This window comes from Macrotis lagotis, chromosome 8, assembly GCF_037893015.1.
Source record: "Macrotis lagotis isolate mMagLag1 chromosome 8, bilby.v1.9.chrom.fasta, whole genome shotgun sequence".
Taxonomy (NCBI): domain Eukaryota; kingdom Metazoa; phylum Chordata; class Mammalia; order Peramelemorphia; family Peramelidae; genus Macrotis; species Macrotis lagotis.
The window spans coordinates 39,305,973-39,328,758 of NC_133665.1; the positions used below are offsets into that span (position 1 = coordinate 39,305,973).

General features: G+C 33.7%; 1 protein-coding gene across 6 annotated transcripts in view; it reads right to left on the bottom strand.

Moving 5' to 3' along the window:
* Window positions 1–22,786, bottom strand: part of VPS13A (vacuolar protein sorting 13 homolog A) — a 349,000-nt gene that overhangs the window by 191,954 nt on the left and 134,260 nt on the right. For all 6 annotated transcript variants that reach the window (XM_074196703.1, XM_074196708.1, XM_074196704.1 and 3 more), the window contains 8 exons: window positions 18,605–18,761; window positions 15,030–15,109; window positions 12,253–12,312; window positions 11,879–12,035; window positions 10,699–10,818; window positions 10,510–10,613; window positions 1,793–1,960; window positions 182–483 (listed from right to left, as the gene is read on the bottom strand). In XM_074196703.1, the coding sequence (XP_074052804.1) occupies window positions 182–483; window positions 1,793–1,960; window positions 10,510–10,613; window positions 10,699–10,818; window positions 11,879–12,035; window positions 12,253–12,312; window positions 15,030–15,109; window positions 18,605–18,761 (1,148 nt within the window). The remainder of the gene's footprint in view (window positions 1–181; window positions 484–1,792; window positions 1,961–10,509; window positions 10,614–10,698; window positions 10,819–11,878; window positions 12,036–12,252; window positions 12,313–15,029; window positions 15,110–18,604; window positions 18,762–22,786) is intronic.

Sequence of the window (22,786 nt, forward strand, 5' to 3'; positions counted from 1 at the left end):
GCAGGACACCATAATAGCAAGAAGCTGTCTTTCCTAGGAATATTTCAAAAAACAAACGAAACAAAAAACTACCTTTTTTTATTTTCAGTTAAAAGAAAAACAGTTCCCAAGTAGTGTAAAGACCTGAGGCTATTTTATCATACATAATCAACCCAGTATACCCACCAACAAATATTTATACCTGTAGAGTTTCATCTCACTCAGTTTTACTGTTATGTCATCAATAACAGGTGGAGGATTATAATGTCTCGTTGGCACCATGAAGAACTTGTTCTTCATTGTAATTAGCCCAAAATCAGCAACTAAGACATTTGTGGACATCGACGACTGTGGGATTACCACAACAGGTGCTTTGATATGAATATCCAATGCCAGTCGGGAACTTCCTTTTGCCAGTTCTTTAACACCACTGGCTATATCTGTAGCTTGAACTGTTGCTTCAGTCAAAGTTTCTTTTCCTCTATGAAAGTTGTTTATAAAAGCCTGTAAAAGTTATTTTCTTGTGTTAGTTTTAGATGCCTGAAGCTTTAAATCAAGAAACAAGATTATTACTAAATACTTATCAGAGTTTATCATTTTTTGTTGCTATACTAAAGGTTATTTAATATGTCTTTAATATGCCACTCACTCCTAGTTCTTTTCCTGTTCTTGTACTGGATTAAAAAAGATGGTGGGATTTAATAAAAAATCTAATTACTAGAGCTAATTTAGCATTTGGATGTAAGAAATTAAACAAGTTAAAATCTGACAACAAGCAAAGTAAGAGCAATAAGCAGCCTATATAAATAAGTATGGCAGCAAATTCACAGATGCCACCTGATATTTTAAATATTTTTGAGGGAATCAGTGAGAGTTGAACATCTGAGGTTTTTATGTTCACATACTTTCAGTTACCGGAGTAAATTCTGAAACATTCTCATTTGTGATGTTCCATTTTTATGAAGCTGAGTTTTTGTGTTTGCTGTGTTAATTTAAAAAAAACAGTACCAAATGAAAATCTGTATAAAAGAAAATGAGGGTGACAGTGCTTAATCCTATTTAAAAGACTGAAAAGTGCAGGATCCAGCAAGTTTGTCATAAGGGTTGTTGAGAGGGGGTGGGGTGGGATGAGAGAAGTGTTTTTAGAACCCTTAAGCATTATAGAAATGTGAGTTGGTGATGGCAGAGGTAGTAGTAGATGGAAGAGGAGAAAGAATAATTGAGTTAGTGGTACTACTGCTTTCACAGGAAAGCATCTAAGGTCCCCCCCCCCAACAATCTATGATCATTTTAGATGTAATTTTAATCAATTTGATTGATTCCTCAACCCTCATCAGTTTAAAGTTGGAGATTAGGAAAGGAGAGAAAGGAGATGGGAAAAGAGGGATGCACACTAACTATAAAAAAAACACATGATAAAAGGATAACTATACATACTATAAATGGCATATGCAAGAACTCAAATGCAAAGCTTTTAGCAAAATTTAGAGACATTCAGCAAGGTGGCAAATACTTCTATAGACATCAATAGGCTCTAATATAACAGAGAACAAAAAAATTCACATAGGCAGATGAACCAGACACCAAGATAGATATAGATCATTTATGTTAAAACGCTGTTTAAACAGGAAAGGTGACAGAATCATGTAGTTTTGAAAGACTTCATTCAAAATAAGAATGCTAGCACACTTAAAAAATTTTCTGGAAAGGTCACTTTTATATGCATTATTCCCAATTATCCTAAATAAATGAAGCCTTATTGAATTTATCGTGCAAAATAATTTTTAAAAAAATAAAGTTGTTTAATACTTACCATTACAGAATACAAAAATTGCATTATTACAACAACTTGAATGCAACCAACTGTTAAAGTAACCTCACTATCAACTACATTCATATTCGTGTATTCAGCATCAGCAGTAGCACCCAGATAAGAAATCATTTTCAAGCTGAAGACTTTTTTCCCAGTTATATAAAGAACCTTAAAGGAGAGAGATTAAATTACAACATGCAATATAATTTCAATTTTCAAAAATACTCTGCCCACACAATACTCCAGTAATAAAACATTACTAATTTGAAATACCTGTATCAAAATTGAACTAAACAAACAGAACATACCTGGTTAACAATTCCAGAAATGGAGGGAGGGAAGGAAAGACAAAAGTGATGAAGCAAGGACCCTCAGGATCTGTGTGACCCCTCCCACAAACCATAACCTTCTGTTCAGAGAATGTTGTGATCTCACTGGCTAGCTTATCCTTTATTCATAACTATATACTTTATTCATAACCTATTCACTTCATTCAGTCCAGCTGTAGTCAAGTTTTCAGGTGAACTCTGAAGAGGCCAGAGTTCTCCATCTATTTACCACACTACAAGGGCTTAAATATCTCCTTAGTCCCTTTCCCAATTCAGTGGTAGCCAATCAAACAGCAGGTGATAATAGTTTACAGCCTCAGGCTAGTACTCCCAATGTTGTTAATCACAGGACTCTTACTAACACCCCTTATTGTTTGTTATTTTTTAGTTATTTTTTTTTTGCAAGGCAAATGGAATTAAGTGACTTGCTAAAGGTCACACAGCTAGGTAATTATTAAGTGTATCAGGCTGTATTTGAACTCCTGACTCCAGGGCCAGTGTTCTATCCCCTGTGGCACCCAGCTGCCCCCCCTTATTGTTTTTTGAGGCAAGGTTCCTATAAATCATCGACAAGAGGGCAGATTACTTTCAAACAATACCATATGAGAGGCACTATGTTGCCAATAATGATCATACACATTACTATCACTGATACATGATGCACAGGGAGGTTCCAAATCACTGTAGGACTTGGAAGTTTGTCAAATGGGTCAATAATGTCTTAAGCAGTATGATCAGGAGGGAGAGAGCTTGTTTTGAAGCATTATCAATTTAACTTGCTATTAATCCCCAAATCAGTTAAATTCAAAACCCAAACCAAAAGTAGTACATTTCTCTTTCCCAAAAGAAATCAGTAAATATAATAATAAACTGTCTGGTATTGGCTAAGAAATAGAGTGGTGAACCAGTGGAATAGACTAGGTGCAATAGCAGGAAACGATTATAATAATCTCCTGTTTCATAAACCCAAACAGTCCAGCTATTGGGATAAAAACATTCTCTTTGATAAAAACTCCCGGGAAAATTGGAAGTTAGTATGGAAGAAACTTAGATTGGACTAACACCTCACACCCTATATACCAAGATAAGATCCATATGGACACAGAATTTAGACATCAAAAACACTATTATAGGCAAACTAGAACATCAAGGCCTAGTTTATCTGTCAGATCTATGAAAAGGAAAGCAGTTTATGACTAAGGAAGAGATGGAGGACATCATTAAAAACAAACTAGATGATTTCGATTACATTAAATTAAAAAGCTTTTGCACAGACAAAATCATTCTAAACAAGATCAAAAGAAATGAAGCAAACTGGGAAACAATCTTTACAACTAATGTTTCTGACAAAGGACTCATTTCTAAAATATACAGAAAACTGAGTCATATTTTTTAAAAAGTCATTCTCCAATTGACAAATGGTAAAAGGATATGCAAATTTAGAGATGAGGAGATCAAAGCAATCCATAGTCATATGAAAAATTGCTCTAAATCATTATTTTAGAGAAAGGAAAATTAAAGCTTCTTTATGGTACCACCTCACACCTCTCAAACTGGCCAATATGAACAGAAAAGATAATGATCATTGTTGGAAGGGTTGTGGGAAATTTGGGGCACTATTACATTTTTTTGGTGCAGCTATGAACTCACCCAACATTTCTGGAGAGAAATTTGGAACTATACCCAAAGGGCAACAAAAATATGCATAACCTTTGATCTAGCAATACCACTATTGGGTCTATACCCTGAAGAGATAATGAAAAAGGGTAAAAACATTACTTGTCCAAAAATATTCATAACAGCCCTGTCTGTGGTGGCAAAGAATTGGAAATTAAGTGAATGTCCTTCCATTGGGGAATGGTTTAACAAACTGTGGTATATGTAAGTCATGGAACACTATTATTCTATTAGAAACCAGGAGGGAAGGGAAATCAGGGAAGCCTGGAGAGATTTAAATGAACAGACACTGAGTGAGATGAGCAGAACAAGAAAAATACTGTACACCCTAACAGCAACATGAGGGCAATGATCAACTTTGATGTATTCACTCATTCCATCATGCAACAATCAGGGACAATTTGGGGCTCTCTGCAATGGAGAATATCATCTGTATCCAGAGAAAGAACTGTGAAGTTTGAACAAAGACCAAGGACTATTACCTTAAATTTAGGAAAAAAACTGATATCTTATTATCTGATCCTGATAACAGCAACATGAGGGCAATGATCAACTTTGATAGGCTCACTTATTCCATCATGCAACAATCAGGGACAATTTGGGGCTCTCTGCAATGGAGAATACCTTCTGTATCCAGAGAAAGAACTGTGGAGTTTGAACAAAGACCAAGGACTATCACCTTAAATTTGGAAAAATAAAAAAAAAACCTGATATCTTATTATCTGATCCAGCTATCTCTTATGCTTTATGTTTCTTCATTAAGGATATAATTTCACTCTCATCACACTCAATTTGGATCAATGTATACCATGGAAACAATGTAAAGACCGATAAAGTGCCTTCTGTGGGGGGTGGAGGGAGGAAAGTAAGATTAGGGAAAAAACTGTAAAACTAAAAATAAATAAAACCTTCCTAAAACAAAAAAGAAAAAAGGGGGGGGGGCATGGAGAAATACTTAGAAGAGACAGATTCTAACCCAGGGACATCTAGCACTGCTGAGGAGAATATGAATTCGTCTCCAGTCCAGAATGACTTCCTTGAAGAAATCAGGAAGAATTTTAAGAATCAAGTGGTTACCTGTGTGGCTTTGGGCAAGCCACTTAACCCCACTGCCTTGCAAAAACTAAAGAGGTACAAAAAAACCTATTGTAATTGAGGGGAAGAGAGGAGGTGAGAACCACCTGAATCTTCATCTCATCAGACTTGGCTTAAAGTTAACTTAGACACACTTAGTTAAGAAACTTAACTTTCAAGCATTAAAAGGGGAAATGGGGAGAGGGGAGGGATGGTGAGGTGGAGAAAAAAAGGGGAACTAACAGAAGGAAGGGAAGAAGGGGAAAATGGAAAAGGAAAAGAATGGGGAGGGGTTGATATAAGAGGGCAAACACACTGAAGGTAGTGGTATTCAGAAAAAAAAAACACTGGGGTATATGTATAAATGGAAAAAAGGGGAAAAATACAAACAGAAGGAAGACAGCATGGAGGACAATAAAGAGTTAGTAATTATAACTTTAAATGTGAATGGGATGAACTAACTCTCCCTTAAAATGTAAGAGAATAGCAGATTAAAAACCAGGATTAAAAACCAAAATCCTACAATATGCTGCTTAAAAGAAACTCATTTGAAGGAGAGATACATAAAGAGTAAAGGTAAAAGGTTGGTACAAAATATATTTTGCTTCAGCTGAAGTGAAAAAAGCAGGGGTAGCAATCATTATTCTCAGACAAAGCAGCTGCAAAAATAAATAACATTAAAAGAGATAAGGAGGGAAACTTTATCCTCCTAAAAGGTACCATAGACAATAAAGTAATTTCAACATTAAATATGTATGCACCCAATGGGTCAGCATCCAAATTCTTAAAATAGAAGTTGAAAGAGCTACAAGAAGACACTGGATGTTACCAGTGGGAGACCTCAACTTCCCACTCTCAGATTTAGCTAAATTGAATCATAAAATAAAAAAGAAGGAAGTTAACGGGTAGATTGTTAGAAAACCTAGATATGATAGACCTATGGAGGAAGTTGAATGGGGACAGAAAGGAATACACTTTTTTTTTTCCCTGCAGTTCATAGCACTCACACAAAAATTAACCATGTACTAGGGCATGCAAGCCTAATAATCAATTGCAGAAAGGCAGAAATGGTGAATACATCTTTTTTTAGATGTTATGCAATAAAAATCATATGCAATATTGGGACAGGGAGATAGAGACTCAAAACTAATTGGAAACAAAATAACCTCATTTTAAAGAATGAGTGGATAAAACAAATTATAGAAAGAATTAATGATTTCATCCTTGATCCTGACAATAATGAAACAACATACCAAAACCTATGGGACACACTCAAGGCAGCTGTCAGGGTGATATTTTATATCTTTAAATGCCTACATGAATAAATTAGAAAAAAAGAAGAAATCAATGAATTAAATATGCAAGTAAAAAAATTAGAGAAAGAACAAATTAAAACCGCCAATTAAATACCAAATTAGAAATTCTAAAAATTAAAGGAGAAATTAATAAAATCAAAAGCAAGAACACTATTGAACTAATAAATAACCAACAGCTGGTTTTATGAAAAAAAAAATAAAATTGATAAACCTCTAGTCAATTTGATTTAAAAAAAAAAGAAGAAAACCCAATTGCTAAGATCATAAATGTAAAAGGTGAACTCACCACCAATGAGGAGGAAATTAAAGTAATAATTGGGAATTATTTTGCCCAACTATATGCTAACAAATTTGACAATTAAGTGAAATGGATGAATATTTACAAAAATATAAGTTGCCCAGATTAAATGAAGAGAAAATTAAAAACCTAAATAACCCTATCTCAGAAAATAAATTCAACAAGCCATTATTGAACTCCCTAAGAAAAAAAATGGCTAGATGGATTCACAAGTGAATTTCAACAAACATTTAAGGAACAATTGGTTCTAATTCTATATAAATAAAGTCTTTGGAAAAATAGGTGAAGACAAAACTTGGTCTGACTCTTTCTATGACACCAATATGGTGCTGATACCTAAACTAGGAACAGTTAAACAGAGAAAGAAAATTAAAAACCTATTTCCCTGATAAATATAGATGCAAAAATCTTAAATAAAACCTAAGCAAAACAATTACAACAAGTTATCGCTCCAAATGTATCCCAGGAATACAGGGTTGGTTCAATATTAGGAAAACTGTTAGCTTAATTAATTATATCAATAACATACCTATCAGCAATCATATAATCATATCAATAGATGCTGAAAAATGTTTAGACAAAACATAACACCCATTCCTAATAATAAGCAATATCTACCTAAAACCTTCAACAAGCATGATATGCAACAGGGAGAGCCTTGAGACATTCCCAATAAGATCAGGGGTGAAACAAAGATGTCCATTATCACTACTACTATTCAATATCATATTAGAAATGTTAGCCTGAGCAATAAAAGAAGAAAAAGAAATTGAAGGAATTATAATAGAGGAGGAGACAAAACTCTCACTCTTTGTAGATGACATGATGGTATACCTAGAGAAGCCCAAAAAGTCATGTAAAAAACTACTAGAAATAATTAGCAATCTTAGCAAAGCAGCAGGATATAAAATAAACACTCATAAATCCTCAACATTTCTATATATGACTAGCAAGATACAGCAGAAAGAGCTAGAAAGAGAAATCCCATTCAAAGTAACCTCAGACAAAATAAAATACCTAGGAGTCTACCTACCAAGGCAAACTCAAAAACTTTTTTGTAAACAATTACAATACTCTTCTCATGCAAATAAAATCAGATTTAAATACCTGGGCAAACATCAACAGTTCATGGATAGGTCGAGCTAATATAATAAAAATGATAATTTCACCAAAACTAAACAATTTGTTCAGCACCCTACCAACAAAAGTTCCAAAAAATTACTTTAATGAGTTAGAAAAAGTTTTAAGTAAATTTATATGTAGAAATAAAAAAATCAAGAATTTCCAGGGCCTCAATGAAAAAGGTACAAAAGAAGGTGGCTTAGCCTTAGCAGATCTAAAATTATATTATAAAGCATTCGTCATCAAAACTGTCTGGTATTGGCTAAGAAATAGAGTGGTGGACCAGTGGGATAGACTAGGTGCAATAGCAGGAAACAATTACAGTAATCTACTGTTTGATAAACCCAAAGAGTCCAGCTATTGGGATAAAAACTCTCTCTTTGATAAAACTGACGGGAAAACTGGAAGTTAGTATGGAAGAAACTTAGATGAGACCAATACCTCACACCCTATACCAAGATAAGATCTAAATGGATACAGGATTTTGACATAAAATGAGTAGTTTACCTGTCAGATTTATGGAAAGGGAAGCAGTTTATGACCAAGGAAGAGATGGAGAACATCATTAAAAACAAACTATATAATTTTGATTACATTAAATTAAAAAGCTTTTGCGCAGGAAAAAAACCACTGTAACCAAGATGAAAAGGAATGTAGTAAACTGGGAAACAATTTTTGCAACTAGCATTTCTGACAAAGGACTCATTTATAAAATATACAGAGAACTGAGTCAAAGTTTTTAAAAAAGAAGCCATTCCCCAGTTGACAAATGGTCAAAGGATATGCAAAGGCAATTTACAGCTGAGGAAATCAAAGCAATCGACAGTCATGTGAAAAACTGCTCCAAATAATTATTAGAGAAATGCAAATGAAAGCATCTCTGAGATACCACTTTACACCTCTCAGACTGACCAATATGACCAGAAAGGACAACGATCAATGTTGGAAGGGATGTGGAAAATCTGGGACACTGATACATCACTGGTGGAGCTGTGAACTCATCCCATCTTTCTGGAGAGCAGTTTGGGATTATGCCAAAAGGCAATAAAAATGTGCATACCCTTTGATCCAGCAATACCACTACTGGGTCTATACCCTGAACAGTGTATGAAAAAGGGTAAAAACACCACTTGTACAAAAATATTTATAGCAGCCCTGTTTGTGGTGGCAAAAAATTGGAAATTAAGTGAATACCCTTCAACTGGGGAATGGCTTAACAAACTGTGGTATATGTATGTCATGGAACACTATTGTTCTTTTAGAAACCAGGAGGGATGGGAATTCAGGGAAGCCTGGAGGGATTTAAATGAACAGACACTGAGTGAGATAAGCAGAACCAGAAAAATACTGTACACCCTAACAGCAACTTTGGGGTGATGATCAACCTTAATGGACTTGCTCATTCCATCAGTGCAACAACCAGAGATAATTTTGGGCTATTTGCTATGGAGAATACCATCTGTATCCCGAGAAAGAATTATGGACTTTGAACAAAGACCAAAGACTATTACCTTCAAATCAGAAAAAAACTCTTGTGTATAATTTTACTATCTCATACTTTATTTTTATTTCCTTAAGGATATCATTTCTCTGTCAACACATTCAAATGACATCAATGCATAACATGGAACCAATGTAAAGACTAACAGAATGCCTTCTGTGGGGGTGGGGAGGGAAGCAAGAATTGGGCAAAAATTGTAAAACTCAAAATAAATAAAATTTTAGATTTTAAAAAAAAATTAAAAATTTAAAAAGTCCAAGTAACAAATTACTTCAGTTTGATAACAAGAAAGAAATGCTACATCTTCTTGTTTTTTGTGAAACAGTATAGATGCTATTAAACTCAGTTAAATATGCTGCCTCTCTCTGCTAAAATGTTTTTTTTTCCTTTTACTTTCCTACCCTTTGTTACAAAAGATTTGCTGGAAAGGGATGAGAGTTGAAATATATATATATACATATATATATATATATATACATATATATACATATATATATATATACACATGTATATATATATATATATATATATATGTATATATATATATATATATTGGAAAAATGATATAATCAAGACAATTTAAGTTACATCAAAAGTAAAATTTATATAGAAAGAGGCAATGTCATTTTCCCAGACATTAAAACTCATTAAGTATGAAAGACAGATGCTGTCCCCAAACCAGAACAGCATGTAAAGCCAAAAGATATTTCAGATGGATACAGAGTGAAATCAAGAAAACTAGAGGCCCTTTTCAATAGATCCATTCTAACCTAAAACCAGTTCTTAGACTTGTAAAAACCATAGCATGATGGGGGTAGTAATTTTTTTCACACTATATCCAGGATTTCAATTTACTCTAAAGGATGCTAAAATTCAACCCAAAACCACCACAAACTAGTTATCACACTGGCAATGAGAGGAAGGAGGATTCTCTGCCTTGTATATCAATATGTGTTCACAAACTCTGGAGTGGGTTCAGGTTCATAATAGCCTCCCTAAGGCAAGCTAGTCATAATAAGATCCCCAAGTCTGACTACTTTACTCTCCATAAGTGATTATGACAAGTCCTAAATGTACCAAGGAGAGTTAGAAGTATGAGGTATGCCTGCCTTTGACTACCCCATATTGATCCATAGGTACTAAAAATATACAACTAGTTTCCTAAATGGACAAAGAATATAGCACCCCATTTAAAACTAAGATTATGAGAGAACCCTATTTCCACAGCCACATATTTTTAAAAAAAGTCTCTCAGTTAATAAACATTTATTAAGTGCCTTTTGTGTGCCAGTATTTTGCTAGGCTCTGACATATAAAAAGAAGCAAATGAAATTCCTGTCTTCAAGAAGACAAAATAATAAAAGGCTAATCAAGTGAACTGATTTTTGTGGTTTGCTTACCTTTTTGTATAAGGTCATATCATCATAATCTAAAATAATTATATTTTTCAGGTTTACATTTAATTCAGTTATGGAGTGTTTCATTACCACATAGGAATCAAACCCTAAGAGGAGGGAAAGGTATTTATTAATTAATATCTATGCTTCAAATTAAAATTTTTGTATTAAATTTGGGTTAAAATGTGTTACCTTCAATTTTAATTTCAGCAATTCTACATCTTTGGTCTTCAATATAGATACATAAGCAAGACAGTTCAGCAATGACCTTTAGGTTAGTAATAATATCTTCAGTCTTAGAAAACCTGGAAGCTACAGATATAATGCAATACAATTATCAAATACAAATCAGCAAAATAGTGAACTATCAGGTCAGCAAAAATAAAATGTTATTCAGGAGTCAGAGTAGCATGATCCGATGGATAAAGAGCGCTGGTCTGAAGTCAGAAAGACCTACGTTCATACTTCATTTCTGTTACTCATGTGAAAATGGGCATATTAACTATGATTTGAAAGCCTCAGGCAGCCCTCGTAAGTCAGTAAATTTTGGTTTGAATGTGACCTAGTTTGGTAAAGAAAGTCCTATACTAGAATTTCTTCGACTAAGGTAAATACCATTTTGTCATAATAAATAAACGAGAAAATAAATTCTTTCTCTAACCCGAAATTTTAGAAACCCCTTCATCAAAAATATTATAAAAACCTGTGCTAACAAAGTAGAAACTTTGTTAAAAGTGTTAAAGTGTGAAAAGTTAAAGTTAAAAGTGTGAATCAGTAACTGCTAGATAGATCTAAAACTCAAACCTGTTAATCTACAGATATAAATCACTGAAGTACTTTTTTACATCTTTAAACACTTTCTTGGATTACCCAAAAAATCAATTACATGGGCTCATTTTCATATCCCTAAAGGTGAGATGATTTAGTGTTTGTGTGTGTGTGTGTGTGTGTGTGTGTGAGTTTATATATCAAAAGCTTCCTATGCTGACAAAATCCAGTCTGGAATAAAAACAACAACAACAACAACAACAACAACAATAATAATAACTTACACTTGATCAGTCTAGAATTGATGGTGTCACTTAAATTTTAGACCAGGCATATTTTTTTTAAGGTTTTTGCAAGGCAATGGGGTTAAGTGGCTTGCCCAAGGCCACACAACTAGGTAATTATTAAGTGTCTAAGATTTGATTTGAACTCAGGTACTCCTGACTCCAGGGTCCATGCTCTATCTACTGTGCCACCTGGTCACCCCCAGGAAGAATTTTAATAACAATAATACAAACCAATATCATGGAATTTGAGTAACTTAACTTTCATAATATTTTGCTCTATTCAATGTAAAACGTGAAGTGAAATTTAAAAAACTTACTATATTTCTTAACTGTTTCTCCTTTGTCTTCAGTTTCCACAATTTGACTTTCTGATGGTGATTTTGCTTCTCCTCCAGGAACAAGATTATTTATAAAATTCCTAATAGTCAGAAGAGCTTCAGCATGCAAATGAATATCCAAAGAGGAAAAATTTACCTATAAATCAAAGTTAATCAACAATAAACATCCCTTAAGCCCTTTTGGTGTTAAAAGTTCAAAGTAGGGAAAGAAGAATTTTTAAAAGTATAAGAAAGTTTTTACCCAGTCTACAATCTAGTAGGAAATAATAATTTCCCAAAACAACCAATTGAAAACACAGAAAAAATATTTAAAGTTGTTTTTAAATTTTCTTAGGGTTATAATGGAACTATACCTTTAAGAGCTGTACAACATTCTGATAGGCAGTTTTAAGGTCTACTCCATGTGCGTTAGCCTATATAATGGGAAAAAGATGGCATATGAATAAGACTAATTTATAATACTAAAATAAAGAAATGTGTTTAAACTTTCCATATATACATGCAATTATCTATGACACTAGATACTACAAAAAAAGCAGTGGTGAATATGAAAGGAAAAACCATCAAAATGTAGTTTTTTCTTAATTTTTATATTATCAACTGCAAAATTTGAAAATAAAATCATTCCCCAAAGCACAGAAATAATATGTAATTTCTCCAAATCTGTAATTCACTGATGATTATATATGATCAGAAATACTTTTCAAAGGTATTTTTCTAAGGTTTTTTTTTTTTGTTGTTGTAAGGCAATGGGGTTATATGACTTGCCCAAGGCCACACAGTTAGGTAAGTATTAAGTGTCTGAGGCTGCATGTTATCTCAGGTACTACTGACTCCAGGGTTGGTGCTCTATCCACTGTACCACCTAGCCATGCCCAGATGTATTTTTTTTAAAGGAAATTATTTTCCACTTGCAAGCTAATATTGGTTGATACTATGAAATGTATTAGTTTTAGGCTAAAAAAAGTCAGTCTTTTCTAAAAAAGGTTCCTGTAGATTTAATTTTTAAAATTTTCCTAATTACCTGTGATCCTGCCTTTCCTATTTTGTGAAAAATACTAAGAAGCACCTATATCATTCAGGTTAAGTATTTATTTATCCATCCTCTGGAAAAGGCAATTTAATCAAAATGGACTAGTAAATACTTCAAATAATTCTAATTTGACTTTAAAATCTAAATTATCAGTGTTCACTATTCATCAGATAGTATATAAGCATACTTCTTTTAGCACACAACTGAATACTGTCTTAGGAGCAAATATAAATTATCAAAAATGATGTCAAAAGCTTCCTTTAAAATATTCCAGTGGAGAATGACTTATGGTAGACATAAAGTAAAATCCTTTGTTTATATAATTCTAATATTTACCATTCCATTTATCCCACACTTGGGAATTTTTATGTTGTTAATAAGTTCCACTATATGAATAACCATTCCTCAAAAATATAAATTTACAAATGCAGAGAGGGGGTCAGATTCTCATTGAGGTTTTTTGAAATTCATTGATTTTATGAGGATCCAACATTCTTTCCCAGGTCTTCTTCCCTTCTCCATTTATACTCTTAGAAATCAACAGCAACTCTCATGGATTTAACTAGCATTTAGATGTAAATCATACATTTATGTAAAATATATGGTACATGTATATATCCTTATGTGTATATAATATACATATTATACACATATGTGCATACACACAGTCCCAGTCTCTTTCCTTAAGCTCCAATCCTGCAGTATAAATTGCCTAATGGAAATTTCTAATTGACACCTCAGAGAGATCACAAATTTAAACAAGTATCGAACTAAAATATCATTCACACCAAACGATGCCTTCTACATTTGAGTATTTCTCCCAAATCCTTTCTGTCTCTTGGGTTCAAAACTGGCATATCCAAGCACTTTCCAAATGTTGACATTTCTACCTCTATATATATCACCTTCTCTTCACACACACACACAGTTAAAACTTAGTTAGTCTTCATCAATTCTAAGAGATTACTGCAGAAGCTACTAATTGGTCTCTGTGTCTCAAGTCTCTCAGCCTCAACAATCTACCCTACACAATAATGACAAGAGTACCCATCCTTACAGATCTGACATCTCCATTCTCAAACAGCTACAGTGGCTTCTTTTTTGTTACAGAATTAGACATAAATTCTTTCATTTAGCTTTTAAAGTTTTTTACAACTTGACTCCATCCTATTTTTTCAAATTTTTCCAATGCAAATTGCTTTCTCTCCTTCATTTTTCAATCCTGACAAACTGGTGGTCTTTATATTCCTCACACATAACACTCATATCTCATCCCTGTGTCTTTACATTGGATGTCCTACACTCCTGAAATGCATATTTCCCTAACCTCAGACTTACAGGGTTCTTCTTTTCCTTTAAGATGTAGCTCAAAAACCATCTTCTTCATGAATCCTGCCTTGATTCCTCCTCAACTCCCAACTCCCAAATGACAATGACCTCCATTCCAAACTACCTTGTATTTAATAAATTTTGAATATATTTACAATTACTCACTTTATAATAATGCTGCATTTGTATTATAAATGTATTTCTTGGGGACAGCTAGGTGGTGCAGTGGATAGAGAACTGACCCTGGAGTCAAGAGTACCTGAGTTCAAATCTGGCCTCAGACACTTAATAATTCCCTAGCTGTGTGGCCTTGGCCAAGCCACTTAACCCCACTGCCTTGCAAAAACATTATATTATATATATATATATATATATATATATATATATATATATATATATATATAAATTATAACATTATATATAGTATATATATGATTATATAACATTATATATATATTATATATAATTATATATATTATATATATATATATATATATCATGAACTGTCCATTAGAAAATATAATCCTTGCAATTATTTCATTCTTTGCAAATTATATCTTTAGTACTTTCAACTGTCTAGCATACAGTAAACATTTAATAAATGATTGTTAGTTGAGATGCTGAAAGGTAGAAAATTAAAAGCTATAACAAATAATTGTGAATAAAATTATAAAGAAAGAAAAATTATCATTTCAGGAATAATCAGTTTTTTAAAAGTGTTTTACACAAAACTTTCAACTTAAATTGAATGTACCAATAACCACTTACCTTAACATATTCCAATGTTAGCAGATCTTCTACTGCATTGTCTAGTGTTGTGACAATGTATACTGGTTTACCCTTTTCATCTAAAAACAAATTTTAAAAAACTATCTTAGACGGGAAAAAAGCTACAAATAAGGTTTACAATAACAAGAGTACCTAATCAAATTAAAAAGGTAGTAGGAGGAGGTAGGGATTACTAACCTGTTCTACTTTCTGGGAATACTGGAATTGAAGGAATATATATCTCCTTCAGGCTCTGGAACTTGACTTTTCAGTTCCTCCTATCTAATCTTTCTCCTATCTTGAGGATGACAAGTTTCAAAAAATTAAGAATCAATTTTTTATGGTTCTTTTTCTGGTACTAACCTGTGGGTACACAGGCTATTCTAACAGCCATGACGCAAATCATCTCCAAGTAAAACCGCCACCTGGACAGTCTCAGGAGCTGGCATGCCGCCCTGAGAGGAGGTGAGCCAGAGTCCTTGGGAGCTGGACATTCCGTCCCACTGACCAAGGGCACTAGACACAGCTGTGCCTTATCACCTCCTCCCTAATGTGCCCCCCATCCTGTAATGCAAGACGCTGCACGTATACAATGCTTGTACCGCCCCCCCAATTATTCTTTGTTCTACCCGGAAGACCTATCAGTATATATGTAGTAGCTAAGCAGTAATAAAATTGAGCTGGAGGCATAAGGCAGTAGTGGCTTGACTCCTTATTCTCAGCTCCCCTTCTGGAGGGAGGTCGCCACTGTGAGCCCCAAGGAAGCAAGCCACAACACTAACCTCAGTCTAAAAGCTACCCCAGCTTCTTGTTGTGGTCTCTAGCTCAGCTTCAGCTAGCACTTTTATAAGCAAAGAAAAAACAGGGGAGTCAATAATGAAATACCCTTCAGGCATATAAGTATTATGGGGAAAAGGGATTGATGCAAGAAGACTATGGGATTAAGACAGAGAGATCTTCAGTTTTGTTGTGTTAAGGAGACATGATCTAGAGTTATAGGACAGAATAGTAGTTAGAGAACAGAACAAATGTGCTTATATGTGATGAACTTTAAATTATAAGGGAAAACAAGAAAAACTATTGACCCAGCACCACTTACTGATACTGGAAAATAAAAGAGAAAAATTTCCCTTAAGACTATAAAACTAATACTAATAATTCATATCCATGAATTGATTGCAAATCAATACAAAAGATTCTACAGGTCAATGATGTTGTGCATACACACACAAATTATATCATTAAATATTTCTTTAGTATTTCAAATATTCATAATTACTACAGCACAAAAAATCATCACACCTGTAATAAACCTAGTGATGAGTCTCTTCTGAGGCAGCCAGCTTAGTCCCTAATAATACCAACCTCCGACTCATACACAAAGCCTTTTGCTAATGTGGTGGGACCCTGTCAGAAGTTGGACATTTTTAGTAAAGTTTAGTAAAGGGTTAGTACTGCCACATTAAAGAAAACGTCAATAAAAGATATCATTACAATACTAGCACTGTGTCTTGACAAGTGTTTAATATTTATTGAAATAAAGGTCAGTTTAATTTTGTTCATAGGTTTGACTTTTGTTCACAAACAAAAAATGCCAATTATAACCTCAGTTGTATGCTTTTTTTCAGTTTATTTTTCATATAACAAGTCATCTACAAATAACTTTTTAAAAATCGTGGAACCATGCAATTGAAGATGAATTTTCCATACTAGGGTTGAAAATTTGTGTCATCAGATCATAACTGATTACTAGGATAACACACAACAGAACACTGGAGAGGTAATAATATACAGTAGAAAGGTCCCAGATTCAGAGGATGTGGGTTCAAATTTTATCTCTGATGACTATTACCTTTACTACAAATCAGTTCATTTATAACCATGAATAAATCCCTTAACCACCATGGGTCTATTTCCTCAACTTTAAAATAAGGAGATCAGACTAGATGACTTCTGAGTTCCCACATCAGCTCTAAATTTATGATCCTGTGATTCAACTATTTTGTGAAAGAGTGATATTTTTACCTAAAGCTTATGAGATTAAAAAGAGTAATTAGAGAAATGTGTAGGGAATATAGCAACCTGGTAAAAATGTCAATTCCACACTTGAAGTCCCCCCCATCTATTCACTCCAAGATGATAAGAGGTAGAAAAGAATGACAGCATAAGTATTATTATTTATATAGGGACAAAAAAAGTTGATGTATTAGATATCCTATGAGTAACTTTCTACTACTCAAGAATATTTCTTATGACTTGTTCTAATATTAATAAAAAGAACAGTCTTATATGTCTTGTAACTATTATGAAATTAGTTAACTGTCTTCCAAAATAACAGAGAAAATATTATGTTTGTAAAAGGCAAATGCTACTCAATGACATAAGTAAAGGAATAGAACAAGAAGTCTAACAACCCCCAAATGAAAAAGAGACAATATTGTCCTCATCTGGCCTTAATAATAGTTCCAGGACAAAGGCTAGTTCTGTACACATTGGAGGGGTGGGATTGACCACTGCTGGCAAAAACATTGATTTCTTCTAAATCAATTATTTATCTGAGTCACTGCCCATTTACCTGTATTCACAACAGGGTATTTCTTCCCCCAGTCTCCATAAGGCATGAACAAAGTTCAGATTCCTTATATCTTAGGTAGTCCTATTTCCTAACCTATCCCTTACTGGCTGAGGCCTGACTTCAGCTCCTTCTCTCTGAAAATGTAGGTATAAACTCTAGGGGTAAAAGTGTTGAGCATAGCAATTATAGGATGAGCTGTTGAAGACCAGGACATTAATGTACAGTGAGTAGCACTGTGAATTGGCTGTTTAACCATTTTGGAAAATATTTGAAACTCTACCCCCCCAAAGTCTATAAAATGTGCATAACCTTTGATTCAGAGATATCATTACTAGATATCTACATCCCAAGGAAATCAAAGATGGAAGCACAGGACCCATTTGCACAAGAGTACTTATAGCTGGACTTTTTGTACAGAACTTGAAACAAAATGAGTGCCCATCAATTGTGAAATAGCTATAGTATATTAAAGTAACAGAATAACATTTTACCAAAAGACTGCCAAATAAGGGATTCAAAGAAATATGGAAAGGCTTGAACAAAGTGATGGAAGTGAAATTAGCAGAATCAGAACTAAACTTGAAGATAAGAAATATAAAAAAAAAAAAACAGGAAGTCATTTTAAAAGGTTCACAACCTTAGGAGTTAATCTTACTCTTCATTTTCTCTTTATAACCAAAATGGTTATCCTATCTCCCTAATTCTTCCTTCAAATCATCTTTTTTATTCGTTTTAATTCTATAGACTCACATGTAACCCAGAGAAGTGAGTTATCAAGGGTCACATAGCTAATCAATGAGAGAATCAAGCTTTCACTGTATGTCCTCTGCCTCCAAAGCAACTATTCTTTCCAAGGGTTGAACCAGATGACCTCTAAGGGCCTTTTTATCTCTAAATCTAGAATTTTAGCATCTTATAAATTTATTCCTGATGTTTAACTATATAATTAATTTATTTTATTTACTTATTTTCACCCAAAACAAATCATAAAGGATCATACCTGTGAACTCTGGACACCTTAAGCAAATTTCCTTCAGGTAAGCATTTGCTCTTATGTCAAATTTCCTTAATTGAATTTCCGTGCCTAATCCTAGGATATCTAGTTCCATCATAGGCTGTTCCAAATTTCCAGTGAAGTGATAACATTGAAATAAAACCTGGTAGGGGAAGTAAAAAAGAGAGGAAGAGACCAAAATCATACAAAAAAATTCTGTAATGAAATAATTTAATAAGCTCTTTCCATTCTTTAAAATAAATGCAAAAATAAGGTCATGGTAGTGTCACTTCATTGTTCATTAAATTTATTATTGCAAATATTAATTCCATTTAAAGAAAAATACAACTCTGCATTACAATTTTTAAAAGTGAATTCTCAATCAACTTTATAGAACTGAAAAAAAGATTAAAAAACAAGAGTTGCTAATTTGAAAATATGGAAGAGGATGAACAAGATTATAAAGAACACTGAGATCATATTGTATCAGGACTGACTAGAACATGGAGAAGAGGAAACTTAGGAGGACCATAACTCAAGAGCACTCTGATGGAAGAATGTTTTAGATTTGAACTGTTTAATCCCAGAGAACACAACTTAGAACAAGAAATGGATGTATATTGCAGACAGACAGATTTGAGCTCAGGATAAGGAAAAGAGATTTTCCTAAGTGATATATCTAAAAGAGGAATGGGTTGTTTCAGAACGTAATGGAGCTCTGTCTTCAAGTAGGGCCTAGATGACCACTTGCCCAGAATACTATTGAAGGTATTAACTATTCAAGTACAGGTTGCAGTGGGTCTAGGGGTTTCTTCTGACATGGTGTTCTGTAATATTTAAAGAAGAGGCAAGTCGTTTTTGCTTCAATTTTCTCATCTGAAGAAGGAAATGGCAAGCCACTCCAGGATCTCTGCCAAGAAAACCCCAAATGGGGTCAAAAACAAACAAAAAAATTAACAAAGGCTAGTGAGGACCACAGTAATCAGCAAAGAGTAGGCTTCTTTTTAATTAAAGTCTCCAGGTTGACCTTCAAATAGAATTATTAGAAAATTCTCTAATTTATAATCAGTAGGCAGGTGCAATATAGGTGGTCTCCCATTTTTCCTTTTACATCACCTTGCAATAGCAAGAGTAATCACTGCATGCAAGAGTGTACTAGAGCCAGCATGAACCTGCTCTCAAGGGTAACTGAAAGGTTAAGTTTTCAGTGTGTGCATCTTCATCTCAAAAATTGTCAAATATTACAATTCAATGAACTATTTTGACTGTCTAGAGAAAGCAATGAAGAGACTTTCCAGGGTGGAATCAAGACAGCAGTGCAAAACTAGGAAGCTCCTAGAGTGTTTCCTAAAACAACTTTAAATGAAGATTTAAACAGATTCCAAAATCCACAAAAAATCCTAAGTGAAACAAGTTGTCAACTCATGGTATCATGGAGGAAATTAAGGTCTCTTTTATGTGGGTAAAAGGAATCTTTTGTGTCTCTAAAGAATATTATAATCAAATTTCAGAATTCCCAGATAAAGGAGAAAACACTGCATACTATCAAAAAGAAGCAATTTAAATACTAAAGAGCCATGATCAGTACCACACAGGACTTAGTTCCAACATTAAAGGATCAGAGGGCCTGAAATATATTCTAGGGGACAAAGGAGCTTGGATTATAACCAAGAATCAACAACCCTGCAAAATTCAGAATATTCTTTTAGGAGAAAAGATGGATTTTCAATGAAATAGAGGAGAGGACTTCCAAACTTAATGATAAAAAAGACCAAAACTGAACAAAAACTTTTAATTTTCAAATATAAGACTCAAGAGATGTGTAAAAAAAAATAAAGAAAAAATTAGTCAATATTACTAAGAATAAAAGGTTAGTTAATGAGACTAGACTGGAAGATAATACCTATAACTCTTGAAAATTGTACTTCTCGTTGAAAGGAGCATAACTAAACAGAGGTCATGGGTATAAACTGATCATGATATGATGTTTTACTTTCTAACTCATGAGGACTGCACCTCTATTGGAACAGTTGGACAGAGGGTGCTCAAAAGAGTGTGGATATTAACTAATCATGATATGATACTTTAGTTCATGAGGATTATATTTTTATTGGGAAAGTTGAAAGGCGTATACTTAACAGAACAATACAAATTGATCATAATGATGATAAAGTTCTTAAGAATTGTATTTTTGTCAGGATAATTGAAAGTATTCTTTGTTGAGGTGGGGGAGGTACAGAGCAGGTATAAATCAATTAAGACACACAAAAAAGGATTATACTGAGAGAAAAAGGAGACTTTAGAGGATAATAAACACCACATGAAGAAGCACAAAGGACTTATAGTAGAGAGAAAGAAATAAGATTGTAAACACTGAGTAAATCCTACTCTCAATAGATTTGGCTCAAAGAGGGAATGAAATACATCCCCAACTGAGTTTAAAAATTTATCCTACCCTACAGGGAAGTAGAAAGGAAAAGGGGAAAGAACTTGGTGAGGTAGACAGCTATCAGAAGTAAAACAATGATGAGGAAGGATAAGGGGAAAGGAGAAAGGGAAGTACAAATTGGGAAAGATAGGAAAGAGGAAATAAGTTTTTGAAGTTGCTTTTATCTCTCTCATGATCCTTTTTTTTCCCTTTAGTTCTAATTCTTCTTTCACAACATGACTAATACAGAAATATATGAAAAAGACTGCACACGTATGACCTATATCAAATTGTTCACTGTCAAAGAGGGGGGGAGGGGGAGGGGGGAGGAAACAAGGGGTGGTAAAAATGTGGGACACAAAAGTTTACAAAAGGATGAATGTTGAAAACTTATCTTTGAATGTAATTGGGAAAAAGACATGGAAAGACTTAACATGAACTGATGAAAAGTGGAATGATCAGAACCAAGAGAACACTGTAAATAGGACCAGTAATATTGAAAGGTGATGCACTGTGAATGACTTCAGTTTATTCTCAGCAATACAAGTAAATTCTCAAGGACTTCTGATGAAGGGTGCTTTCCATTTCCAGAGAAAGAACTGATAGAATCTTAATGCTGATACTTCATGCTTACTGTTTTTACCTGTTTTCTTTCAAAGCATGACTTACATGAAAATGCGTTTTTCATGACTACACATGTATTACCTATGACAAATTACTTGTTTTCTCAATGCAGGGAAGGGAAGGAGAGGAGAAATTGGAACTCAAAATGTGAAAAAAATGTTAAAATTATTTTTACATGCAAATTAGGAAAAAAGGAAAATTTTTAAAGTGATGGAGAAAATATTAATGTATATTAAACTTTAAAAAATGTGTTGTGATTGATGCACTGTTAGAGGAGTTGTGAAATGATTCAACAATTCTGTAGAGCAAGACTATCCAACCTTAGGTCATCTTAAGGTCACATTAAAATAAAATAATTATTCGAGGCTGCACCCAGAATAAAACATACAGTTCTTGTTCAGCGGACATAGTGCTATGTGAGGGTTCCAAGGCCAAGGTTCTTAAGATATAAAAGGTTACCTTGTAACTTCTTAGAAATTGGGGTACATTATCAATATGACAGGTGAAGGCACAACGTACAAAAACAAACACAAAACAATTAAATGACAATACAACAGTATAAAGGTAGGTGTATATTGACTGGTCTGCATCATATTGATAGAATAAATCCCACAGATCAACTGAAAATTCTGTGTCACATGTTCTGTCCATAATACTGCTTAAAAACACCAAATAAAACTAACATCAATGAGATTACTATTAAATTAAATTCCACGTAAATTATTAATTTGATATTTTTCACTCTGGAAAATTAAACCCATAGGTGGGCCGTATTTTGGATAACCCTATTTATGGAGTAATTTGGAACTATGCCCAAAGGGATATAAAACCATGCTTACTTTTGGCCTAGCTGTGTCATTGGTAGATCTATATTCCAGAAGAAATGAACACAGTAAGAAAAGGATCTACATGTATAGGGATATTTAAAGCAGCTCTTTTCTGATGACAGGGAGCTGGAGATTGAAGGAATGCTCAATAGTTAGGGAATGGCTGAATAAACTGTTAAAATGATTGAGATGAAATGCTGTTCTACTATGGGAAATGATGCTCTCAGTAAAATACTTGTATAAGCAGATGCAATGAGAAATGCACTATAAATAGAGTAACAGCAATACTGAAGGATGATCAACTTTGAA